The sequence below is a fragment of the Photinus pyralis genome, unplaced genomic scaffold, assembly GCF_008802855.1.
Source record: "Photinus pyralis isolate 1611_PpyrPB1 unplaced genomic scaffold, Ppyr1.3 Ppyr1.4_unclustered_Scaffold5186, whole genome shotgun sequence".
In the NCBI taxonomy this organism is placed as follows: domain Eukaryota; kingdom Metazoa; phylum Arthropoda; class Insecta; order Coleoptera; family Lampyridae; genus Photinus; species Photinus pyralis.
This window is the reverse complement of record NW_022171727.1, coordinates 127,508-149,174: the sequence shown is the minus strand read 5'-3', so window position 1 is coordinate 149,174 and position 21,667 is coordinate 127,508. Positions and strand designations below refer to the sequence as shown.

The following is a 21,667-nucleotide window of genomic DNA, read 5'->3' as shown; positions in this document are numbered from 1 at the left end:
TTCTTTATCTCATTTAAATCTACCGTTAGCCAAATCAAACATAACGCAAGTTACCGTCGCCAATGGCGAACTTTGTGACGTAGCTGGATATGTTACAGTGCCCATTAAATTGAAAGAAAGAGTTAAATTAATAGATATTTTAGTGATTCCTAGCTTAACCCATAATATAATTTTAGGATCAGATTTCTGGCGTTTAATGGAAATTGTTCCAAATTTAAGCCAAAATGTTTGGAAGTTTGCAGTGGATGAAGTATCCCTACCTAAATCAACCTTATTGCCTCATTCGGCATTATTACCTAATGAACAATTAAAGCTGAGTAATTTCCTACAAGATATATTCTCAAAGATGCCAAATGGTATAGGCGTTACAAATTTAATAAAACATCGTATCATAACTACTTCTGAACCAATAAAACAGAAATATTATCCGGTAAACCCTATTGTTCAGGAATCTATTAACAAAGAACTGGATGCACTTTTAAAAGACAACATAGTGGAACCTTCATGTAGTCCCTGGTCGTCCCCTATAATCCTTGTTAAAAAGAAAGATAACAGCTACAGGTTTTGTGTGGATTTTCGCAAAATAAACAAAGTTACAGTGAAGGACGCCTATCCTATCCCGCAAGTTTCCGCCACTTTAGACAAGCTAAAGAACGCCAAATATCTTTCCACGATCGACATTAAATCGGCATTTTATCCTATCCCGCAAGTTTCCGCCACTTTAGACAAGCAAGAACGCCAAATATCTTTCCACGATCGACATTAAATCGGCATTTTATCAAATACCTCTTGAGGAAGATTCTAAGCAATTCACAGCATTTACAATTCCTAATAGAGGACTGTTTCAATTTAAACGACTTCCTTTCGGTCTAAGTAATTCACCGGCAACTTGGCAAAGATGCATTGACAAAGTCATTTCTAATGACTTAGAGCCATACGTATTCGTTTATTTAGACGACATCGTGGTTGTTACACAAGATTTTGATAAGCATTTGTCCACTCTCAAAGAAGTTTTCTATCGCCTCAATTCCGCTGGTTTGACGGTTAGCAAAGAAAAATGTGCTCTCTGCAAATCACAACTTAAATATCTGGGATACATAGTTGACGTGAATGGGTTACACGTGGACAATGACAAAGTTGAGGCAATTCTAAATCTTCCTATCCCTAAAGGTATCAAAGATTTACGACGTATATTAGATATGATTAGCTGGTATCGTCGATTTTTACCAAATTTTGCTCATTTAACTGCTCCACTTACCAGACTCACAGGCAAAAATATAAAATTTATTTGGTCGGATGAGTGCAATGAAGCATTTCGGCAAATTAAAGAATTGTTAATTTCAGCGCCTGTTTTATCATGCCCCGACTTTACGTTACCGTTTATAATACAATGTGATGCGTCTGGATTTGGCCTGGGAGCGGTCTTGACCCAACCTCACTCAGAAGGAGAGCGTATTGTCGCGTTTATCAGTCGTTCTCTCAATAAAAATGAGAGGAATTATTCAGCCACCGAACGCGAGTGTCTGGCCGTATTATGGTCGATAGAACGATTCCGTCCTTATATTGAAGGGGCTAGGTTTACGGTTGTCACCGACCACCATAGTCTTATATGGCTAAGTAATTTGAAAGATCCTAGAGGTAGGTTGAGTAGGTGGGCAGTTGCCATGCAACAATACGATTTCGAAATTATACATAGGAAAGGTCGTGAACACGTTGTTCCGGATTGTCTATCACGTGCCGTACCGGTAGTCGATTTTGTTCACAACATTTCTCACAATCCGAATAATGCCTCAGATAAATGGTTTGATAGTTTGAGAGAATCTATTGTGCTTCAACCACAAAAATATCCTAACTGGCGCGTTCAAGACAATAAGGTCTACAAATATATACCTGGCAAGTACTCGGACCTTCAAGAACCCGAGATAGATTATTGGAAACAGGTCATACCTAAACAAGATAGAGCTAATTTAATTTCAAAAGCACATGATTTGGTCACTTCTGGACACTTTGGCGTGTACAAAACGTTTCATAAATTACGTAGCCAATTTTATTGGCCAAAAATGCATGCAGATGTGACACGTTATATTAACCACTGCAAAGTTTGTGCCGAAAACAAACATGATAATAAACCACCAGCAGGGTTCATGACTAGTAGGTCTACAATTAAAAGACCATGGGAGTTAATTGCGGCCGATATTGTAGGCCCGCTTCCTAAGTCAACAGAGGGATATATGTACATTCTGGTAGTGGTAGACTATTTTTCAAAATTTCCTCTTATTTTCCCGCTTAGAAAAGCTACCGCCAATTCAATCTCTAAGCTAATTGAAGATAATGTATTTTTATTGTTCGGCGTACCATCATCTATAATAGTGGATAACGGAGTTCAATTCAGATCTAACATATTTACCAACTTAATGAAACAATATAATGTTAAGATTAGGTTTACTTCCTATTACCACGCGCAGGCTAACCCTTCAGAGAGGGTAAACAAGGTTCTTAAAACCGCTTTATCGTGTTTTGTGGAACAAAATCAAAGAAAATGGAGTTCACTATTACCTAAAGTTGCCGCTGCTATTAGATCGTCGAGACATGAAGTCACTAACAATTCCCCGTATTTCATAAATTTTGGGTCAGAAATGAATTTAGATGGTAACACCTGCAAATTTAAAGATAACCTGGAAAGTGATGTTCAGATAGAATCTAATCCTATTATAAGCAATCGGGTAACCGGATTTAATGATTTATATAAGGATGTACAAAAATTAATTACGAAAGCGTCCATTAAAATGTCATCACAGTACAACCTGAGGCGTAGAGATGTACAATATATTGTAGGTCAGCCGGTGTACAAAAAGAATTTTATGCTATCGGATGCATCAAAATATTATACAACGAAGCTTGCTCCTAAATATGTAGGTCCTTTCTATATTAGCAGACGTTTAAATCCGTGGAATTACGAATTAAAGGATAGAGATGGAGCTAAAAAGGGAGTTTTTAATGTAAAAGATTTAAAACCATATGTCAATGATAGCCCAAATTAGTTGAAGAAACTAAATTTAGTTTTAGAAACATTATGGAAGTAGTAGTTACAATAAGTAGTTATAGGAAAATTTATTAAGATAAATTTTTCGTTTATGGTTGGGGGTAGTTGTAGCAATTGAAAATAGCATCTAGGATAGTTTAAGGGTAGTTAGATAGGCGCAATGTAAGTTGCATATATTTAGGCAGGTATATAATATTAGTTTTGGAAATTTAGTTATCTGGAAGGTCACATTCCTTGGGTGATAATTTTGGGTAAGGCAACGGATTTTTGGTAGAAAATCGAGAGAGAGTGATTGGCTTTTGGGTGGCTAGTTAGAGCTAAAATAATAAATTGTAGAATTTACTGATATATATTCAGGATCTGTCTACTAGCTCCCATATTTTGCTACTGTTTTCCGACTGAAGTAGAGTTGTTGGCGTGTTGACCGGGCTCAGTAGTTTGATTATTCAGATCAGAAGTGATCCTCCTCGAAGTTTCAGATACAATGCTAGGAATTTAATTACTTGTACATATTAAATAGGCTTGTTAGGACGTTAGAACTATAGTTATAAGTTTGGTACGATTCGTGAGAGTTATCGTAATAGGCATCTTTGGCTAAGGGAATTAATGATAAAGCTATAACATCTAGCTTTTCCTCAGACACCGGTCCCGGCTTTACCTAAGGTTAAGGTCATGGGCAACGGCACTACAAACCAGCAGGTCTGATAAACCAATCCTTATCTACTATTACCATTCCTTGCGGCGAAAGTAAAGGTCGTATCACTATTTAGAAATAATTAATATGTTTAAACCCTACTTTAATTTATTTGTGGCATATGTTGGAAAAGAACAAATGTACCTAATAATTCACCAGTTCTGTGTATGATTTAATGTAATTACAAATACTTACCTCATTTCCATTGCGTACTTGTAAAGGGGAATTCGTTGAATTGATATTGGTGGTTAACTTGGTTAAACCTCCATTGGACATACTTGTAATATACTCAGGGTGCGGGGCTAGCTAGCAATTCCAGGACCCGTATATCTAACGTCAGAACTAAGGCACTCACGCCACTGTTTATAACATGGTGGTAACGAATGAAACCTCCTAATTAATGTTCAATCAGATATCAGGGCTTCACACCATTAATACCATTTCGTTGCGTATAATTTGCCTGTCCATTAACGTCATTTATTTGAATATAAATATATTCTGTTTCTCTTGCCACAATTATCTACGAGTTTTATTCATGTTCATACATTTTACTTGGAAGAGCCTATCCTCCTTGATCAAGAGGGTTCCATGCTTTGGCTTGATCTGGCGCCCTACTATAATTTTTGAGTTTGAAAGTAGCAATTGTACATGGCAGGATTTCGATCCTTCACGACTCTATAGTTTAGAGTTAGCCGGCTGCTGCACTAAATCCAAGTTTAGTGGTGATTGTTGAATTAGTATTGAGGGGCTGTGCTGCAGCCCTCGTACTGCTTGAAAAATATCTGTATTTCGTAGGTAATCCATTTAAAACAAACGAACATGAAATGAACAAAGTTAACAAACATTCTCAAATTGTTTATTTCGTTAAGTAAGGAAATGTTTGATTGCTATGCCAGCACGCACAGTAGGTACGTGATCATTAAAGTTAGTCCACTAATTTTTATGATCACACTTGGCTCTCATATCAACCTCGTCAATCTGAATTAAATGGTTTGATCTCCTGTATGACTACAGGAGTGATCACCATTATCGACGACCTAAATAAAATTGTTCTGCGACTCTATTTGCGATTACACTAGATTTCATTATCCCTTACCTCCAGAAGTACCTTTATGTTAGGTAATATTTATATCGGCCACGGAAGAAAAGATATCAATGTCATACATTTGTTAGTAAAGAGTTTGAAGTAATATACCTACCTACTTAAATAGTATTTTAATCCTGATATCTCATATAACTTTACAGATATTAAGTTGGTCTCACATTTTTTGCCCATCTCTGTATGCTGTTAGTATAAATAAACTCAAGAAATCTGACTTTGATTTGACAATTGGGTGTTTATTACACACTGTACAAGATATTTTTTAATACATAGTGTAGTTAATGAGTTGAGGACAACGTATAAGAAAAAACCATGATTACAACAAAATAGAGGCAACGTAATACGACTTGTAATATTACGAATTGAGATCATGTTTACAAAGGAACCAATTTGCTGGAGCAAATATGAAACTGAGAGTTCGTGACAAGATCCGTCGCCTTTAGTACAACTGCCACAGTGGTAAGGCGATCGATACCCGATACGTGAAAATGGTTGAAAATTTATGTTCTGATACTCCAAGTACTTATGGTAACATATGCACATCATCCATTTTGCGAAACCGTGTTTGATGTGCACTTCGTTCGTGTGTCGAGGTGCTTGTAACTTGAGTGATCTAATTTGAAGTGAAAATTTTCCGTTTTTCATTTTAGTCAAGGATATTACCGCGCGTTTCATTATATATAATTACATAAGTAGGTACATCAAAAAGCTGCAAAATTTTATGACTTCGGATAGCGCAATAAAGTGCTTGGTAAATATGATTTTATCATCTTGATTATTGCAATAAGGTATATCGTTCGGTATGTAATTGTAGATTTTAATTAAAATATTCGTTTAGAGGTGGCGATGAATGAGTGGGGTTATGTACGATAGTAAAGCGAAGTGTACAATTTTGACGATCCACTGAAAGAATATAAAAGAAAACGATACAAAAGGGTCCCATATAACGTTTCTATACTTCCACGAAGCTATGAACATTCAAATTCAACTTTGTCGATTTTGCATTATTGTGGCACATTGGTTGAATTCAAAATATGTACAAATATCTCCCTTGTTTTCCAATTGACTGAAGAGCAAATTATGAAAGTGGGAAAGAATATATAGTGCTGTGTACTAAAAAAAACCTAATCTTCCAGTTGGTAATATCTGCAATATCTGATATAGGCAAAGAAAATTACTGCTTAGTTCCCTGTTGGAGTGGCACACGTGAATATCAAAATGCACTTTGTCTAAATGTAGAAACACGAAAGCTGTGGCAGGAGGAGTCGATAAGGAAAGAGAATCAACTCACGAGCCACAACAGCGAAGGTGGCAAACGCTTTGTGATGTTGGTCTACGCGTAATAAACGTTCATTTCACACATCCTCTCTTCTATACTTAGTTACTTCTACTAATTATTCACAACGACCCGCTGATTTTCCGGTGGTAATCGCTGGCTGGTCTATAAATTGTCGAATAGCAATGCTCCTTTCCTCCTGCCCCTCCTGCGGACTCATGATCTATCCTTTATCTTTACTGAATGGAATGGAACGTTGGGATTTAGATTATCTGATTGTCCAATTACAAACCAAAGCAAAGTTTTAGTGTAGAAAACACTTATAGGATGCTAGTTTCGAAGTTGCAGGGTGACAATTTGAAAACTTACCACCCCCCATATCTTAGTAAATAAACGAGATATTTAAAAAAATCAAAATCCGTTTCGGTAATTCGGAGGGGGAATCACAATGACATAGTTGGGGACGCACTCCCTCCAACCCCCTGCGCCCCAGCCACCCCAACTTTTAAATCTTAAATAGTGACCCCCCATGTGTGTACGTCGTTGGAAAGCTCTGAAAAAATGCTTTCCAACCATACCAAATAGCATTACATTTAGGTTAGTAATTATCGTGCAAATCAAAAAATAAACTAATATGATACATTTGAAATCTGTCGTATTTAAAACGCAACCGGCGAACATAGACGAACTAAGACAGAGAATAATTCAAGAATGTCGAAATATTGCAAAACCAACATTTGAAAAGGTTCGACAAGAGTTTGAGAATAGATTATAACTGGCGATCAAAAATGAGTTGCTGTCAAGTCGGCTTTGGAAGTTCAAGTTAAATACGATTTTCCATGTTTATTTTTTGATTTGCACGATAATTACTAACCTAAATGTAATGCTATTTGGTATGGTTGGAAAGCATTTTTTCAGAGCTTTCCAACGACGTATCACACATGGGGGGTCACTATTTAAGATTTAAAAGTTGGGGTGGCTGGGGCGCAGGGGGTTGGAGGGGGTGCGTCGCCAACTATGTCATTGTGATTCCCCCTCCGAATTACCGAAACGGATTTTGATTTTTTTAAATATCTCGTTTATTTACTAAGATATGAGGGGTGGTAAGTTTTCAAATTGTCACCCTGTATGTAACGCTTATATGAAACGCTCGAATGTTGAAAGTCTAGAGTGGCACGCCAGAGCAGATTTGAAATGCGACAGACACAGTTCGTGAAAGTGATTTACTAGTGGTGATAAATAAATAAATAAATAAATAAATAAATATATAAATAACTAAATACATAAATAACCACGATACACTTACACACGGTATGCTCATTATTTTTCTCAAACGCGTTTTCTACTGCGCATTACGTCACCTGCGAACATGTGGCGCCAAAATTCAAATGTTTACGCCAGGACCGAACTAGTGGTACACATGTCACGCGTGACAGTTTTGCAACTTATAAGTATCTTGTATCTACGAGGTTTAGCGTTAATTTGTTGATAGCTAATTAATCATTAGTGAAATTTCCAAAATGCCAGGTTCTGTAGTGGCTCCTTGGGGCAATTCTAATAGAAAAACAAAAGGAACGGAAATAAAATACTTTCGATTTCGGAAAATTGAAAACTTTTCTCAAAAATGGATTGTTGCAAGTCGTCGTAAGGACAAAATTAACTTGAAAAATGGTGTTACATTAATATTAAGTGGTGTATTTAAGTCTTTCCATTGCTGTTTAATTCTATAACCTGTATTTGCTCTGAACATGTTGAAGCCAGCCGTTTTGAAGCACCGCTAAGGGAACGATTTCTTAATTAAACCTACTTTTAAAAACAGCGGACATTTGAAAACCTGATGCTTTACCTACTTTAAAACTACCACGTAATAATGAAAATCAAAATAAAAGGGAAACGGAAGAGAAATTCGATCTTTTAATAAAGCATTAATTACATAATATTTACTGAAAAAGCCGCACTTCATGTTTAGGGCCAATATTTTTCATTCGAGTTTATTTCATACGATTACCAAATCCCAGAAATACCCGCCGCGACGATCTCTACACAAAATCAGTGTGATTTGTCGATCTAAGAAGCGTAATTTTGCTCTATATTCTGTGGTTTTGTTCGCACGTGACGTCACGCTAGATGCGCAAGAGCATACCGTTGTAAGTGTATCGTGATAAATAACGCTTATTAACCGAGCTCCTAGCGAGTTTATAATTTTGCTGTGCTTGTCCGTCCATCCGTCGGTTCGTTAGTACGATATCTCGAAAACGAGTGAACCGATTACGATGAAATTGTGCAGGTGGATTCTTGAGCAAATTTCGAGATCGGATTTTGTGAACTGAATGTAGGACAAAAAATAAGGAAGGCTCTTTTGACATTGCCGTTAGTTATGAACCGAATTGCATGAAATTCAATATGGGCATAGCTCTAGACATATAATACGCAATGCCAGTCTAATCGATTCCTTTGGTATCTCGACCAATTATGAACCGAATTGTCTATTTCCTGTAATTTTACGTCCATGATCACCTTTGTCTCCTTGGCACCTTTTTTTTGCCAGTGAAACTCTTATTTAGTGCATAGCACATCAATATGATTTTGTCGGAGGCTACTCCACTCCCTTTTCGGTCCACTTTCAACGTCCCGCTCAGCCGCAATTTGCGTTTAAAGTTTTCACTTCACCATCACTCAGGTCTTGTCCGGTGTTACCCCATTCTCTTTGTCGGTATCAACTTCTGACGCCTCCACAGTCATATAAATGCGCCATTTTGGTGGACTTCGCTAGAATCCCTCTACTCAATTTTTGAGACACTGCTCATAGCTCGAGCTTCCATTGGTTACACGAAAAAGAGAGACCGCGATTTGAGATTGAAGAAACTTGACACCGCGTGAAAAAATTCGTAGCGGAAGGTAACTTTTGGGCGTCTGAAGCCGACCATCCCTGGAAGACGCAAGCCTTGTAATTAATCCATTAATTTCGCTCCTACGAAAAAACAAAATCCGTCACGTCCAAAACTGTAGAAGAAAGAAACGGAAAAATCATCACGTTAGTAAACCACGCTCGGGGATGGTATCCAGATGGTTCCGAACCCACACCATATATCCCCGTCATTAATTATTAATTGTTAATTACGCGGCCTCGGTAGGTACACCTACACCCCTCGTCTTTCTACAAGCGTTATTTTACGGGCCCACATTTGCTGTCAGCCAGCCAACCAGCCTGCCAAAAGATTAAAGGCTACATTTTTGTAAAAATGATCTAAAAACATCAAAAGAGCATGACTCTACTCCAGAACCAGCTACCGTTAATGTCGAACTCCAAAAAATACAGGTGAAAACACAAGCAGTATTCATGTTACAGCGTTTATCACAAACCAAACCACATACGAAACGGAAGAAAGGTTAATTCGAAGGCCCCCTTTCTCGTATTGCTAAGACAAAAGCACTGTAGTCTGCACGAGATGAAAAAGAAACATACAGCGATGAGGTCCTTTTTCTACGGAAATAAATTGTTAATCAACACATACAGGACAGTATCACACTGATAATATACTTACACTTGAATACACAAATGCTTAATAAAATTATATAAAGGGGTAACCACCTATACATAAAAACAAACATGATTCAGTAATAGTACGCAAAACAAAAGTTTGGAGCACACTATGCTGCAATAAGCAAATATCAGCATTTTATCCATAATGTAAATAATAACAAATTATGAACAATTGACCCACGTTAATTTTCTACCAAGCTTCGTCATAAAATCTCCTGTTCTTCGACATCGGTGCAAAACGGTTGAAGACAAAGACATATCACGATTGTTGTATACAGCTTTTAGTAGGGGAGCCCAATAGGGGATTTTGGGATTTACTCGAGCGCGTCAGATTAAAGTAAGGTGGGTTAACCGCATGTTTAAAAGTGTGCATTTCGATAATCTGACGATTTGAGCGTGATGCAAGGGAGTGGGAGGTGATAAACTTGCAAAAAAAAAACGTTACCTTGACATTCTCGAGCGCGTTGGATTTTTTTTAATTTTTAAGCAAATAATTCAACAATAACAGCACAAATCGTCAATAAAAAGTATGCGTTCAGCAGTGAAGCAAATCAGCTGAATGATAGGCCAGGCATTCGTGTGATGAATTATTATATGTACAATGCGCTCAAATAAATCCAATTTTCTACCCTTCCTTACCATACAAACCGGCAGATTAAGATACCTCCAATATCAGAGACGGGTGAGGCAAATATACACTATCAATCTCTAACGCGCTCGAGTACATATTTTCAAGTGACTATTTTTTTTATACATCACTAAAAACATGCAGTAGCCACGCCCCCCACCGGTGGAGGGATATAGATCATATAACTTTTTCTCTTTCGACCATCTAATCTACAAAGTTCAATAGGTCCCTACGACAGGTAAATCCACGTTTGGCATCGTACACTTTCCTACTATTTCGTATTAGTTTCCATACTGCTTTTCTATTCAGGATGTAAGATGAGTTGCCTAACCGTAGGGGTATATCACCACAATAATTTGCAATCTCAGCTTTCCGGAAGTGTGGGAGTGAATTCATGACTGCCTCTAACAACTAACTCCAAGGCTTTGGGTTGTAACAAAATGAACTCACGAAAGAAGTTCACCTATTTTTAGAGAATATTTCTATGTCACAATTAAAAATCTATAGAAATATAATATTGTACTTCCAAATTTCCTTAACAGCATGCAAATGTGTTTCGCTTGACCTGAAATGCAATGAACCAATGCTTATATTTCCCTGATACCAACCAACATCATTCAACAGTATAGAATGCCAATATAGATAATAGGGAAACTTTTTTCTATGAAAAGGGTTTTAGCTTGCCCTTGCTTATCAGTTAGGGTAGCGATGTTTCGTAGCGAGCACAAAGAACATTCTCTGCTCTCGTCAGAATAGTTTCAGCGCACTGACTTATACAGATGAGGATGTTTATTGTTGTTCCTTGTCCACATTGACGCATCTTTATAATGCATGGTAGACTAATTATAAGTACAAGCACCCAATTACAACTTCCATAAACTTAAAGGCGACATTCCTAACCAGCACGGAAGCACTATGCGGGTGGTGTGTTTTATTACTCATTTGAGACAACATAAAAACTGAACGCAGTGTCTCAAAGCTGGATATTAACAAGTAATTAAACTAATAGCTGGTGAAAACACATCTTCCTGTATCATTTCTGATGTAATATTTGGAACGAAACCGTTCTCTAATGGCTTTAACGTCCAATTTAAATGTCTGAAAGTAATAAGATGTCTAAAATGCCGGCACACGAACCACTCTTAACTCCCTCGAAATTTCATTAGGTAAATTTATGTCTCTCTCTGTTACAGATTCTGTCAGTGGTCAGAAAGCCAGCGATGCGAACGCCAAGGAATCTGTTCATTGTTAACCTGGCGGTTTCCGATCTGTTGCTCTGTACTGTCACGATGCCTCTTACGCTGATGGAAATTTTGACTAAGCACTGGCCTCTAGGGAATCACTCCTTTATCTGTAGAATGATAGGAGCACTTCAAGCGACGAGTATATTTGTATCTACAATATCTATTACGGCGATTGCATTAGATCGATATCAGGTTAGTAATGTTCTACTTACATTATATTACGATACATTTCGAGTGGAATCCATTAAGATACATGCAACAGAGATTCCTTTTTTCCTGCTTGCTCAACTTCACGCAGCTTTAATTGTGTTGAAACAAAAACTGGCAATATCGATTGTAACCCAGAACTAAAAAAATTCACCTAAGAATGTGCTCAGATATCTCTCACGAGCTTCAGTCCTTTGTAAGATGATCCAACGTTTTATAATAGAATAAAATAGTCGTTTGCTAAATCGTTAAAAAGGTATAGTCAAGAGCACAATCCTGGAGAAATATATACAAATAAAGAACGTGAATTTTTAAAAAAAGCTCTAATGTACCAGTACACTTATCATATTGAAAGCCAGAAATACTCACAACGCTTCAGTGGTGTGGATATGGATCTCAATCTATCACGCATAGTTAGAAAGCTCTTTACATTGACCGTAAAATGGTGAACGTAGTAAATAGAATGTAATAGTGAAAATGCTAGAAAATTATTAAACTAAATTGTAACAAATAGTTTGATGTAACACATTATCCCATACTATTTATTCGTGAAACATCATAGAAATCTTTAAAATGGGATACGGTAATGGTAATGGAAATGTAATCGACCGTCTACTTGAACTGGAATACTACTTGATTATGCAAGGCTATGCAGTCATGAAGCAAATTATTTAGAAATGGGAGATATATTATGTATGATCAAGTAAAAACATACATCCTATTATACTACTCTTTGAACCTCTTCGGTGAAATTGTAAATCCGAATATCAGGTTCTTTCATTTTTGAAATCGTACCTACCAGACCGGTTTTTACGCATTTTTGATACTCAAAAAGGAGCTTATAGTTCCACTAACTGTCGGTGGTTCGGGCGCCTTCTGGCTGTTTTACAAATCGATCGAGATCTCGGCAACGGAATATCGTCGAACTTTCGGGTTTTCGGCATTCTATTCGTACTATCGTCTGATTCCTGCATCGCTTAGTCTGTGAAAGCCCTCAAGTGGAAGTGGATCAAGATCTCGACAACGAAGTACCACAGAGTATTGAGATTTTCCGCATTAGGTACAATTACTCAGCAAGCTGAAACCCATTGCTGCGCGAATTTCGCCTAAAAGAGTGCTTTCATAAATGTAGCGGTGGTGTCACAGCCGCCGAAGGCGTGAAGGACTAACAAATGCTTTTTGGTTTCTTTAGAGAGTTTAGAACTGTTGGGTGTGTAAATGGTTGTATCTAGGTTACCTTTTCCAGGAACATATTGGTGACAGGTTTTCCTGCTCACTTTCATTTGCTATGTGGTCAGTCAGCAAAACCAGAGATCAATGTTTTCCCCAATAATGAAGACTTTTCTATGGCTGTGCAATTAGACCCAAAGCGTTTTTTGGCGTACTGGATGTACTTATCAAGGATGGAGGAGACATTTCACCAGTATTCCATACAACCCGCCGCCAACTACGTTTGTAGCTCAAGTAATTTTTGAGAGATGTGATAGCTATATTTTAGATTAAATATGAATCGAATGCAAGTATTTTGCACCCGTTGTATTCGCGTTATAGTCGTGGAGTCTAGACAAGGGCCATACAATATACCTATCTCCATAATTGAATATCGAAAGAACCAGGGATTCGCAAAGTAAAATATTAAGTTTTCTGTTTAAAATATCTTTATTCGAGTATAATTTACGTACCAGGTAAGCCGCTTTTATTTTATTATTTATGTGCCTCGCAAACCTTAGCGTATGGTCCGATAAAACCTAAATTTTTTACTTCATCTGATGGAGTAATATTCGAGTTATTTAAGATAATTGTTATTAGATCAAGCAACTCATCTCTAACTAAAGCAGGGGCAAAAATGATAGCTGATGACTCCGCATTGATATAATGAGTGCTCTGTTGCAATCCTAGCTAGGCTGGTCAAATTTCTAGGCTCATTTTGACGGTCGATTGTGGCTAAACCACTGAACTGATATTAATTTTTAATAGACCGTCTGACGCGAAAATGTATGCTGTTTAATCTTGTTTATGTAAGGTGCTCCGTTTTCGGGTTATAAGCGCGCTAAAAAGTCTAAAAATTTCTTGGTTTTTCGGTTCTCAAAAGTTTGGCACAAGTCAGAAAGCGTCGCAAACTCATTTAACACTTATTTGGAATGCATATTGTCGATTAAAATGATTTCCAGCGTCAGGGTTGATTTTACTGGGTTATAGGACATTTTAACCTCTTTCAGAAAGTTTTTTTTAAACTTCCCAAAACAATAAAAGTGCACGTGGTTCGTTGCTCCTCATAGGTCGGTTCACATACATTCTCTGTTTCATGAATATGGAAAACCTACGCTCCTTACGCCCTCTTTCAGGCTTCCTTCACCTTTATTTTACGCGCCAAGCTTTTCTCAACGTTCTTTTATATTTCTTTCACCACCCGTTATATCTTCTTCAAGGCTCACTCACGTCTCCTTTAAACTTTCTTCACTTCTTTGAGACCTCCTTCACGTGTTCTTCACACTTTCTCCACGATTCCTGCAAGCCTATTTCACGCTTCCCTCAAGCGCTCTTCTCTCACCTTTACGTTTATTCCTTTAGGAACTTTAAGACTTTTGATTTATTTACGTCCCATTTGCGTCCGCTTACTGCTTCCCGCTCATACCTCTAAAAAGCATTATGCGGGCCACTCTGTAATTGGGCGCAAGTCTGTTGAGGACCCAGAACAAGAGAGATAGAGGGATTCAGGTAGTTCAAATCTCCCTCGCGTCGTCTTCATGTTCCGATAAAAACGTTGGTTCGCAAGCGAAAAATTGCAGTGCATCTTTCATAAATATCCAAATAGTAGGTTGGCAACCATTGGTTTACCAAATGTCGTTGAGATCAGAATTTTTTCCAATCCTCATTTTAGGCTTAGGATAGGAACTTCGAAAAAGGTATACTAAAACATCTTGATAAAATCGCTGGTATACCCATCCACACACTATGATTTCTGAGAGAAAGTCGAAAAAAATACGTATATTTTGGAGCTTCTACCACTTCATTCTCTTTTACATACTTATACAGTGCGTTCTTAAATATACACGTCAATGCACTGGGATGCCTAACAGTTATGCAACCCACGCTACGCACAGGTTGATAGCAGTGTAAACAAAAGAATCTTAGTTATTTTAGATGCGTAGATTAGACTTATAACTATGAAACTGTCTTTAAAGTGGTTTCATAGTGTTTTTCAGCTATTGTCATTTGCTGCGAATTGTCGAATTCAATACGAACGTATGTCAAATTTCAAATTCTCTAGCTAAATTTCAAAGAGTGATGTAATTGGATTTTCTTCTACGTAAGCTTCCATTACTACAATTAAAACACGACAAGTTCTTTTTCTGGTGTAACGTTCATTAACAATTTAACCATCAAAATGAAATTTTTTAATGCTGCTGTGAATTATGCAATTTTCTTGTCGGGGTATTTAGCAGCAGCAATCCATTTTTTTCTACTTTTTTTTTACATTTTATTAACAATATAAGTAATAATCTTAATTGAAGAAATAATTCAGATATTGACGTCTATTGAAAATCATTTGAAACATTGTGAAAGTAGGTAAGATTGGTGGCATATCTTAAGGGGCATTTGATTTGTATATTTAAAAATTGAACATAGGAGATTTGTATGTTCAGCGAGGTAAAATTTACACACTGTATGTTACACCTCATTTTCCTGGTGCGCAAAGGCTCACGAGAAAGCATCAATTTCGTGTTGAGTTCTGCTTTCGACTACTTTGTCGACATATCAACAAAATCATTTCGAAAGGAAAAGAGCTTAAAATTATGTATCTCAGGGGATAGACTGTAATTTAAAATCTCAAGGTACTTGGAGAACGCATATTATTTGGGTACGTTTAGATTAGGGCCCCTTTCATACTATCGAAACGGTTTTTAGAATTTTGAACTATCTATTAGTAGTAGATTGAAATTTCGCTGGTATTACTCCAAATTGGGTAAATTACAGTAAGAGTAAGTACTTAAGTAGCAACTCAGAACCTCCCCTAATACTTGAAAACTTAATTAATAAAATTGTAAATGGGAAAATTGACAAGTGGTTTAAAAGGCGTGATATAAGATTGAAGCGTGTAGTGGTTACGTACTAAAAATTACTTCAAATTTACATGTTGAAACATATAGGTATAGGTAGATATAGTCTTCCTGCAAGAATACCATTATGCTCATTGTTTTGAAATTAACGAATGACATGACGGCACATTTGAAGTAGGGCTATGCTCTCCAAAGCTAATTCCTGAAAATCCTTCTAGTCTATTTTTTGCGTTAAACGTGTTACAATGAGACATGTTATAATGATTAAATAGCAGAGAGCTTACACATTTTTCATCCACATCTCGGCTTTTTACCCATGCCACAAAAGTGAAAATGACTAAAACGTGTTTTGCATTCTTTGTAATTTTTTTAAATGATGTAAAATATGCAGATGTATTTTAATTTAATTCCGAGATTGAAACGTAGTTACGGCAAAATGTAATTTAGAGAAATTAATGTGGAACGTTTCGCCATCTGTTACGAAACACTGCTTTCAGCACGTAATTCGAATAGGCAAAAATAAAAAAAAAGATTCGTTCGATGGCGAGAACTTCAAAGCATGAAATCAATATGTTTTGTTTTATATAATTATTTCTCGAGTTACTCGACAAAAAATTGGAAAACGCGAAGGGCAGTTTCTTTATGAAAAGCGGCTACAAAATGATAACGTATTTTAATTAGGTCAAAAAGGAATTTGTGAATAAAAAGTAAAACGTTTTCAGCGAGCTATATATTTAATTATTTTTATCAGTACCTTCTCATCGTTAGATAACAGTCGTATTTTTTCTTTGCAGGTCATAGTCTATCCAACGAAGGAAAATCTCCAGCTGTTTGGAGCGGCAATAATCCTACTTATTATATGGATGATAGCAATGGTGTTAGCGTCGCCCATATTTATATACAAACGTTTAGCTCATCACGATTTTAAGCTGAACGGCACTGAACTTGATGGACTAAATTTTTGTATAGAAGATTGGCCCATTGCGCACGGACGTGCCTATTACTCCATATTTTCACTTGTCGTGCAATACATCTTACCCATCATTATTGTATCGGTAAGTAAATATTTACCTACCTATTGTAGATGTTGTAGTGGTAGCGGAGAATGATATAGAATGATATTGCAGAAAAGCGTTTGCAATATCATTTACCCAAAGCCAGTAATGTGGAATTTTCTTGGCTTTTATGCAAGTTTGACTTTATGTCTGTCCAAATTACAAATGTTCAATGTGTGCCCCATGCGACACACGCCCAAACGGTAATCTCGCTCAGACCACAGATTTTAAAACATGCCCATGTTTATTGTTAGCTTAGCAGCACTGATGTGTCTTTTAACTTCATCAAGTGTTCTTGGCATTATATTTGTGACATAATACCTACATTTTTTATGTTTCTATATCCAAAAAGATGTGCACTTGAACAATACGTTTCAAAAATTAATAGTTGACATTATAAAGTACATATATATGCCCCCTTTGACCATGTAGACGTGCGCCACTGACAACAATTTTAAGATTTTTAGATTGATAGAAAACATTTTATCATTTTGGATACCATTAAAAGCTTCTTTAAAAATGATGTTTTGAAGATATTTGTGTGACCCTTTAACTTCGGGTTACATAAAAAATCAATGCAATACTCCACGTTGGGCGAGCAAATGAAAATGCTGTGTGTGACCCAGCCAAAATGAACCATACACGGAACACCTGAACCTTAGCTCTCCCAGTACACATCCGTATCCCTGCACAATAAAAAAATTTCAAATTCCACATTGTAAAGCAAACAATGGTCACGATCAAATTCCTTAAACTCCAAAAGGATTACTTACCAAATTTTTAAGGCACTTGAAATGATTTTCGCCACGGATCAACAGAATTAATAATATTTAAGCACGAGACATCTATTTGAATCTTTAAAGGGATGGAATAGACATCCGATTATCTCTTTTATTTGACAAGATTCGAAAAAATGGCCACATAATTTTGTACGAGACGTAACTTTTGTTTTTCAAATTCAATGTCTATGTTTTTCTAATCTTTGAAAAGAGTAGTCAATTTGCTGCACGACAACATAAAATATGCGTATGATTGATGCACAAAAAGAATTGAGTCATTGGCGTAATTCAATATTTAAATAACATTAAATATAGCATACCATGTGCTTTCAGAATGCGCGGTGTTTGTTGTGCTACACAGAAAACATCAACTTGTAACACAACATATAATATACCGGGTGGTGCACGGTAAGTAGGAACATAGGGGTTTAACATGGGAAATTAGTTTTATGCAATATCCTGCGCTCCTGCACATTTTACAGAAAAAACTATAGAGTTTAAAGTTGTTCAGAATTAAAAGGTGCATACAAAATATAAAGCTTTCTGTTATTAGTAGCAATAGCCACGACTTTTGTTGTTTTATGAATTGTTACTAATAACAGAAATGTTGAAATTTATTTTTAAATTTGCGGGTATACCAAAAGCTTAATAAAACATGTTAAAACAGTTTTGTATGAACCTTTTAATTCTGAACAATTTTAAACTCTACAATTCTTTCTGTAAAACATACAAGAGAGCAAGATATTGCATAAAAATAATTTCCCATGTTTAATTCCTATGTTCCTACTTACCGTACACCACCCGATATACATATAATTTCGTTGTAAATGTGATAGATTTTGAGGTTTGAGTTTTGAATATTATTGGAAGGCGTCGAAATATAGTTAATTTGTTCGATAAAGAAGTGGCTATATAAGGTTACAGTGCTTAGTTATAAAATCACCGTGGAAACTCTGGAGTCACCTTGTTCTGGGAAAGACATGAGATAATATTAATAAAATAATAAAGTTCCAGTGGTTCCAGTGTTTTTCTAAACAATAACATTACATTACCTTATATAGTACATTACATTAGCTTTTATAAGAAAATTCCATGTTTTGATAAATAAATAAAGTAAAGTAAAGTAAGAGAGTTAGAACTCGTAAATAAAATAGAAACCCCTATTTTACTTCACTCGCAAAATGCTCATGTTATCCTCTTAGGTGGGGTAACACCCTAAAAAGATTAAATGATATTGTGGGACTCATCACAGAAAACTCATCCCGCGCCATTCTAATAATGTCAATCACGAAACACATAATCTCATGTCACATTGACATTTTTTGATATGTTCGAGCAGAGAGAGAGAGAAAAGAACTTTAAATTTTGACAACATGTATCAGCTTATTTAAATCCAATGCTTAATTTTTTGGTAAAATCACTTGGTTCCAATTGCAAGTAAATCAATGATGAAAAACGCATAAGAAGAATTTTGAGGGAAACAAAACGAATTTCAGGATTTGAGATAGATAAAGAACTTTACGGGAACATGAGTAGAATTTGCAGAGAACATAAGAATTAAGAACTTGAGAACATCTTGCAAAGAATTTGATAGAAACTTGAGATGAAATGGAGGGGATCTTGGGAGATGTTTCAGAGGACGTTTAGAACGGCTTGAGGGGAAGTAATAATTATTTCTTACATAAGACAGAGGGATGTTTTAACCATTGAGGTGGTTAGTTTTCCGTTATCGTCATGTATAATACACAACTTTAGTTTACAGCTGAAAATAGCACGATTGGGTTCATCCGTCATTTCCATGGAAACAGTATTGTTTTCTGTTACGAACTTCTATTTTATTTCTTGCTCCGCGTCCCATTTTCAATAAGAATGACAGATGCCATTTGTTTTGCTTTATCTACATTTGCTATTAAATATATCATTTTATCCACTCTTACTGCCAAAGAGAGACTTAGTCTACTCATTGAAATCTGTTAGTGTCAATTTAACATCTGCTATAACAAGGGTTGGGTTGGTAGAGCAGCCTTGGCTGAAACCCCGCCCACTCAAAAATAAAGGCAAAATAAAAAATGAAAATAATTTAGGAAGGCTTGACCAAGCTTTGAATGGGTTTTATTGGCGCTTTATGGAAAATTTGATGTTTGCATAGCGAAAAATTAAGAAAGAAATTAGGCAGTGAACGTAAAAGTAACTTAAGAAGAACTTAAGACGAATTAGGTGGGAGTATCCGAAAGAAAGTGAGACGATGGGGATGGTTCAAAGGAAATTGAAAAGGATTTGAGAGGGACTTGAGGAAAAAATGTGAGGGTCAGTCGTCAATTTAATAAAATAATAATCCCAAGGTAATGGAGGGGGGGCACAAAGTATAATGTTACTTCAGGCACGAAAATATATGACAATTGTCCCAATTTGCCTATGCTTCTATAATTATCTACTCCATGTAATTGCAAGTGCATTATCGGTATCGCTTTCTAAAAGGCATATGGCTTCATTTTCCAAATGGGGGTGCACGTGGTATCAAGTTTATTCGTTAACCATCGTGCGCTATAACGAAATGCCATAATATTATTTTAAATACAATGGAAATACTAACAATTGGTATGCGTATACGCAACCTTTAAAAGGGGATTCCTTCAGTAGCTCTAAAGTTTGTTTTTCGAAGTAATTAGGTGCAAAGCAACCATAATAGTATAGAAACTACTGAGAGCTTTGGTATTTCTCTAATTTCTCGAACGTGACTAAGCGACCTAAGAAAACGTCGCTGTCAGATCAAACCTGAAATGTAGCCAATTTTGTACACCATATTAGCGGTCAGTAGAGGGTCAAGTTACAAATTATTATAACAAAGAGACATTTTAAATGCCAAAATCATGGATGGCGCCAAATTCTGGTTGATTGATTACATGGATTACAACAAAGCAAAGTTATGTGAGTCGTAATCGCACAGTGATTTATAATACGGGTAGACATTTCCCATTTTTAGAAGGCTATATTATTACGGAAATGATTGTCTACTTCATCGAAGTTGAGAAAAAGTTAGATTTGTGCAATCAATCTTTTACCGATAATAATTCCGAGACGCTCTCCTTTTTATTTCAGAAAAACATATTGACAAATCGGTTAAATTAATGTTGTACCTAATTCAATAATCAGTATTATAAAACAGGAGTTTCTGTATAGACGCGCCTGCAAAAGTTAATACGAAGCTTATGGTGCTTTCAGCTGGAAACTTATCTCGCTATTCGTGGTTCCCCGAACCGCAGAAAGCCGTAGGTATTTCGCGCTATTACCGTGTCAACAAAAATTCCGGGGATTTTGCAAAATAGGATTTAGAGTACATTTTATTACAGTCACTAGCAATTCGCTCTATAATTATTGTTTAGATACGAATAAAATCTCTTCAAACTTATAGACTTACTTGTTTGGTCCGTTTTCATTTTTCACAGGGGTGAAAGCGTAGAGTATGAGTGAAATTTTCGAGGAGGATGATTGAAAATAATGAGTTCCTTTCAGGCAATTTCAATTAGGAGCAGCGGCGTCTTCGCCCCTCAAGCACAGAGAATGAAAACGAAATACTTGAGAAAATACTAAGGAAAAACTTTAGTACAAACAAAGATTTCTGTTTCAACTTGTAATTTGTGAAATCAATCGGCCCTTTGTTCTACAAGTTAATTAATAGCAGGCAGCCTTTTTCGTTAATGCTTAACGGAAGCTAGTTCAGACGCTCCTTTAAGTAGGGGTAAGTTTCTGCTCAATTATGTTTCGTTTATTGGTTATAAGAGTCTCTAAAAAAAATGAATGTATCTGCCATGCTCTTTACTTGTTAAACCGAGTGAAAGAATACGAGCGTGTGTCCTCTATTTCTATACTTTCAATTAATTCATTTCAGATTTGTGCCAAGACTGATGAATAAGCTCAGATTTAGATTAGATTAGATCCAAGTTTCCTTTGGCATATACAAATGGCATAAACAAGTAGTTTGTGATTATGTGTTTATCTTTCCCTTAATGATGTAATAACTTAGTTTGTATAGG

At 36.3% G+C, this 21,667-nt stretch overlaps 1 protein-coding gene across 2 annotated transcripts in view; it reads left to right on the top strand.

Annotated features, from left to right (window-relative positions):
• LOC116182409 (neuropeptide F receptor) overlaps positions 1–21,667 on the top strand; it is a 48,007-nt gene that overhangs the window by 6,507 nt on the left and 19,833 nt on the right. For both annotated transcript variants that reach the window (XM_031502943.1, XM_031502942.1), the window contains exons 2-3: positions 11,481–11,723; positions 16,594–16,854. In XM_031502943.1, the coding sequence (XP_031358803.1) occupies positions 11,481–11,723; positions 16,594–16,854 (504 nt within the window). The remainder of the gene's footprint in view (positions 1–11,480; positions 11,724–16,593; positions 16,855–21,667) is intronic.